This window comes from Varanus komodoensis, unplaced genomic scaffold (assembly GCF_004798865.1).
Source record: "Varanus komodoensis strain SLA01 unplaced genomic scaffold, ASM479886v1 scaffold7_3, whole genome shotgun sequence".
In the NCBI taxonomy this organism is placed as follows: domain Eukaryota; kingdom Metazoa; phylum Chordata; class Lepidosauria; order Squamata; family Varanidae; genus Varanus; species Varanus komodoensis.
The window spans coordinates 8,926,092-8,932,091 of NW_025336480.1; the positions used below are offsets into that span (position 1 = coordinate 8,926,092).

The window sequence follows — 6,000 nt, forward strand, 5'->3', positions numbered from 1 at the left end:
AACAAAAACTGGTGAAAAATGAGCTGCGACGGCGTTGAAGAAAAGCCCCCGAGCCGGTAAACCGAACTGTAGCAGCCGCGTGGTAACCCAGCAGGCACAAAAACAAGCGCGCTAGGAGCACGTGCGCAAAGGCAACTAGCAGCTGCCTCCGAGGGCTGCCGCCGTCCTCGCCAAGGGACGCTCCCGGGCACTCCGTCGAGTTGGGGAAACTCACAAACAGCCCCACCACCCGGCCCCTCTGAGCCCCGACCCGATATGCTCCGAGTCGGACTCGGCAGGGACTCATCTCCACTTCGGCGGGGGCTCCCACATCTTCCGCAGCTAGAAATGCCCCGACCCATTTCCCCGAAGCAACCAGTCTCCCACCCGACCCAACCCGCTGAGGGTGCAGGGCCTTTCCTACCTCGCTGACGATGGTGGAGAGGTAGGGGTCTTGGCTGTACTCCCAGCCGTCCAGGCACTTCTCCTGCTCCACCTGGCTGAGGTTGACGTCGCGGCCGGGCTGCAGGCCGGCGGCAGAGAAGTTGAGCAGGGCCTCGAGGCGGTAGCGGCGGCAGCGGCTGGGCACCTGCCGCCCATCGCGCACCTCTAGCGGGATGCTGGCGTTGAGCCACTCGGCGCTCAGGTTGGCGCCGGCCGGCACCCGGCAACGGTGCTCGGGGGTGCCGGCCAAGAAGACGGCGGACATGCCGTTGAAGCCATTGGGGACGATGCTGGCGCTGAGCAGGAAGAAGATGAGGCGCTGGAAGGGGCCCCACTCGCCCAGGAAGGCGATGATATCGTCGTAATCCCGCATAGCGACGGCAGCGGCGGACACAAAGAGGCTCGGATCGAAGTACACAACGTCTTCATTCGGCGTGTATCTATTCGGCGATGGCAGCCGCGCTGCCCCTTCCTGACTGGCTCTGCCATGCCTCGGAGGTGGGCTTTCTCCCTGCTGGACTCCGCCTTTCCCGCGCACACCCTCTTGCGTGAGCACCGCCCCGCCCGAGATAACCTTCGCTGCCCGAGGTGAGAGCGGCTTCCCGCTGCCCGAGGATGTTGCCTGCACCGGACCCGCCCAAGGCGTCCTAGCATTAACGTCCGGTGCCCTGGGCGGGAAACCAATCTCCGGGCGGGCAGACGCGGCGTGAGCGACTGCGATAGCGGGACTCGAGAAAAGCGAGCGCCGCGGGGCGTGTGGGCTACTCCTTGCGAAGGAAAAGCGTTGACGACGTAGGAGCATCATATTCACACCGAGTCAGCTTATGAATTCTTCTAGCCCAATTCTGGGAAGGGAGCAGTTGTCCAGGGTTTGAGGCAGGGATATTTCTAGCTTTATCTGAAGGAGATTTATGCTTAGAACCTCTTGTGTTTTGTTGTTACATGCAGCGTGTGATCTCCGATCTAGGGCAGCTGCATCTGTAAGGTCAGTTAGGTAAGGCAGCTGGAGCACCAGGACCGAGGTGGAATTGTAGGAGAGCTAGACCCAAAGGCAGGAACAAGAAAGAGTTCCAGATCCAGCATATCCAAAGGTGGAGCTAGGAATGAGCAAGTTCAAGAACCGGCAAGAGTCATGCCCCAACAGGAAGCAAAGGCAGGTGGGGCCAGACCAGGGGCAAGAGTACCTAGGTGTCCAGGCACAGTTGAAAGCAAGACCAAGTAGCTGTTTTGAGACCTGTATTTCTGTAGCTAAGCAGAGCAGTACAAGCGGGCCTGTTCCAGGGCTTTGCAAGTACCTGTTCCAACCCTTGCAAGTACTTAAAGGTGTGCTCCTCATTCTGCAGGGTGAACCTTGCTGCTCATCAGCAAGGGAGTTTCAGAATCTGACACTGTGTAAGTGCCCTTCTAAATGCCCTGTCTTTGACAGCTCTTGTAAATACCTGCTTATGAGGGATCAAATTCTCCCCATTTCTGCAAAATGCATTTATTAGGGCACATGCTAATGAGTAAACACAGTGGAAGATGCGAAATTGTGTCTCACAATTGCGTTCAGGGAAATGGCTCTTTAAAATTCATGTATTTTTAGCTCAGTTATGTAAAAGACTGGAAGTTTTTTGTTTTTGTTTTTAAGGAAAAAAGAATTGACAGGTCTTCTTTCCTCTTCTGGAAAAAAAAAAAAAATCATGAGGGGTGCTGCTTGCTTCTGTCCTCCCAGTGCTACAGGGTGAAGCTAGTGAGATCAGCATGCACATTCTCCTCCACCCGAAAGCAAGCACACAAGTGCAGCCCCTCTCCCATGTAGTCTTTCCCACAAGTTAGTTCCACTGAAGTCAATGTGATTTACTTGTATGGCCATCAAAGATCATTGTTTTACTTCTGAATGCACTTGTGTTTCAGCTAGTTGTTTGTTTCTCTTTAGTTATGAAATGATATATTTTTGTTTATTGTTGAATGTTTTAATGATATTTATATTATTAAACTGTTATTTATGTTGTTATTTTTATCTTCTGTAAGCCGTCCTGAGGCTGTTGCAAAGGACTGCATAGAAATGTTTTAATTAAATTCAAAATTAAAGTAAATGAGGACAAAGGAAGACTTGTCCTCTTTCAATTTAATTCAAAGGAAGACCCCACACACATTTTTTTTCCTCTAAAGGACAAGACAGAGAAGAAGGAAAGCAGCGTAGCATTTTCATGTCAGAGTAAGAGAGAAAGGTGGGAAAGCAACAGAAAGATCTACAAGTCACTGCCTTTTTGCTGAAGCCTGGATAAGACACTTCCTCTTTCTCAACCCACTGAAACCACTCTTTCTGGCCCCATAACAGTACCACATGTTTAGCATACACTGATATACAAATGAGGAGGGGGGACACACATGACATATTAAAAAGGTGTGATATTACTTGTCTGAAAAGATCTGGGACATAACAGCGGAAATGAGTTGTCATCTGACACACTGGTGAGCCAGACTTTACAATGCCGATAAAAATGTCTAGTGTATTGCCCCCTGGAAATGCCAAGGGCTGAACCCAGGATCTGCGACATACAAAGCACGTGTTCTGCAACTAAGCCACATCCTGTTCTGTCACTCTCTTCCAAAAGACAAAAATGGTTTCTGTGAAATACTTATGTATGAGCAGATTTGTTTATTTTTATTTACTTAAAACCTTTTTTTCACATCTTCTATCCCTTCAGGATTGATTGATTGATTGATTGATTTAGAGGACTTCTATGCCGCCCCATTTGCTGAAGCCTCGGGGCAGCTCACAATCATAAATAAATAACATAATATAAAACAATAAAATTTAGCAGTAAATTTAGCAGGATCTCTAGATGGCTTACAAAAGTAAACCATGACACCACTTGAATAAGCTACAGTATAGAAAAATATACAGTAAAAACAAGTCTGACCATTAAAATACAAGGAAAGGGTTGTCTGCCGCATTTCAAATACATTCTTGAAAAGAATTAACTGTTTCACACCACCAACGTTGTCACTGAAAACACTCAAGTTGAATATACCTGAGAGTGTGCAGAGTTATTTTCTGTTAACAGGAGCAAAGGATTTTTTTTTAGGACTTTTCAACAGAGTGCTGTTGAGCATCTGCAGAGTGTATCTGCATCTGATTGTCCTGAGGATGGCCAAGCCTGCTATGGAGTCTGATACCCTGCTCCTCAAGAAACATGGCTATCCTGTAAGTGCTGCTGTGGTTAGGAGTGAGGTGGCTAAGTACTTCTAGCACACTAGCAACTGAGTAGGGAAGGTTAAGTGTGGTTCTGTGCTGGCTTGCTCATTTGTACTTTGTGCTAAAAATGTGTGTCGCCAGCTTTGTGAGTGTTTCCAAAGGGCAGATGATACTCGGGGCCCTTCCAAAGGAAGTGAGGCAGGTGGCTACCACAAGGAGGGCCTCTTATGTTGTGGCACTCTGGTTTTGGAATGAACTTCTCAGAGAGGTTTGCCTGACCCCTATTTTGTATTCTTTTTGACACCAGGAGATGACCTTTTAATTTCCCCAGTATTTTAATACTTTAACTATTTAACTTTGTTTTTATATATTCCATTTTATTGCGTACTGTTGCAGTGCTTCTGTGCTGAATCATAGCAATAGCTATTATGGTTTTATTCTTTTTAATGTTTGTCTTTTTTAAACATTTAATTTATATGTTAAATTGCCCAGGAAGCCTCAGCTATTGGGCAGTATAAAAATGAAATAAATAAATTTGACAACAATATGTCCATATATTCGTTGTTACAGCATGTAAGATTTGACACACGCAATGTATTAAATTCAACATTATTTAACCTGCAGTTCTGACTCATACAACAAAAAGTATTATCCAGAATGCACTGGCTTTCCACAATAACTTCCCTGCAATTCAAATTGTTGGAGATATGCAGACTTAATGCTACCCTGACCCAGATGTGTCACTGTAAAATTCAGGTACTGTTTATGTCTATGTCTACTGTTTATGTGTGTGAATCATGTGCAATTTTTACTTTTTTTTTTTTTGGTAGCATCCCCATTTCCACTGGTGAGTTAGGCCACAGGTGAAGCAGCAGACAGTCCAGCTGCCATCTCCCCCTTGCCTGGCCTGCCCAGCAGCTGCTGAGTTGCTGCAGCAGGGAGCTGATTAGTGGTCTCCACACGCCCTTTCTTCCCTTCTCCAATGCCCTGCTGCCTCACCTTGCCACCTCACCTCACCACAAGGCCCCTGTAACCAGGTGGCCTTTTGAAGATAATGACTATTATGTTCTTCAGCTTACAGTAAAATAAAACTTGCCACGTTTCTGACAAAGATTTCCTTGGCTTGGCAGAATGGTTTTCCCTCTCCAGTAGCAGCAGAGGTATAGTTCTTGTGTTATTAACATGTGAGAAGTCTGAAGCTAGTCCCTACCCATCTTCGGTTTAACAATGGGTGTGCTCACACCTAACACTGAACCATGCTGTGTAGTTACTGCATGGCATAGTATCTCAACTGCTGCATGGTAACTACTCATGGGTAGTTTCCACAAGCCTCCATCTTCTCTCCAAAGGACTGCAATTATCCCATCAGCCCCTGCAGCCCCTGCATTCCTAGGAATTCAAATACTCACTCTGTAAACTTGGGCTGAATAATGCTGTTGACGCTGACAACATTTCTCAAATTATGTTTTGAGGGGGAGCAAAGCTATGAAAGGAATATCAAACTCAGCTGTTGGTAGCACTGAAGCTCAGTGCAAGTGATAAATGCAAAGCTTACTTTCCAGTAGGCATAAGCACGGGTTTAGAAAGTGGCTAAACAGGTATAAAAGAGAAGCCTCTATTGAAATCACTAGGCCAGATTGAAAGTGAGGTGAGAGGGGCATCCCTTATGGCTGGGCACGCTTATGCCTGGGCACAGGGTGTGGCATCAGCTCCTGCAGAGCAACTGTCCTACTCTCATGAGCAGATGGTGGCTGTGTGGAGCAGCAGGGGGGAAAAAAAACAGGCGTAGCCAGCCAAGAACATGCCCAGGCAAGCATTTGGCCAGAGGGGGGAGAGGCAGCCACAGGGAATGATGGGATAATTGCAGAGAGTCATACTAGTGGAAAAAGGGACATTGGGGTAAATAGGAAAAATACTGCACACTTATTTTTAGTATGCTCTCTCTATATGCACACACATGAAATTTCATTACTCTGGGAGTCTATTACGTGCAACTTAAAATATTAAAATACTTAAAAGTAATGGCATTAAATTTGTAGTTAATTGTTAAAACAAATGATACTTTAAAATTGAATTTACATCATAGCATCATAAGCAAGCCAAGTTTTATATAATAGATTTTACTTTCTATTTTATATCTCTTAAATATCTGCATCATCCTAGAAGACAGAAGGAAAATGAAGCATTAGAGTCAATTTACATTCTTCCTCTTGGTTGCAATGAAGTTTAGAGAAATCTGGTCACTGCCACCTAAAGTTCATATAGTGATAAAGCCTGAAAGGAAACTCTTCTTGTATAGCACTCAGATGTCAATTCTGCAGTCAATGAAAGTAGATGCACTAGATCATGGGTCCTCAAACTATGGCCTGCGGGATGGATCTGGCCCGCCATGG

The 6,000-nt window shown here is 46.1% G+C and overlaps 1 protein-coding gene across 2 annotated transcripts in view; it reads right to left on the minus strand.

Moving 5' to 3' along the window:
- Positions 1–988, minus strand: part of SLC22A4 (solute carrier family 22 member 4) — a 62,113-nt gene extending 61,125 nt beyond the window's left edge. The window contains exon 1 of one of the 2 annotated variants that reach the window (XM_044454209.1): positions 404–988. In XM_044454209.1, coding sequence (XP_044310144.1) covers positions 404–796 — 393 coding nt within the window. In that variant the 5' untranslated portion in view covers positions 797–988. The remainder of the gene's footprint in view (positions 1–403) is intronic. The other variant, XM_044454208.1, reaches the window with a different exon arrangement.
- Between the last annotated feature and the right edge of the window lie 5,012 nt (positions 989–6,000).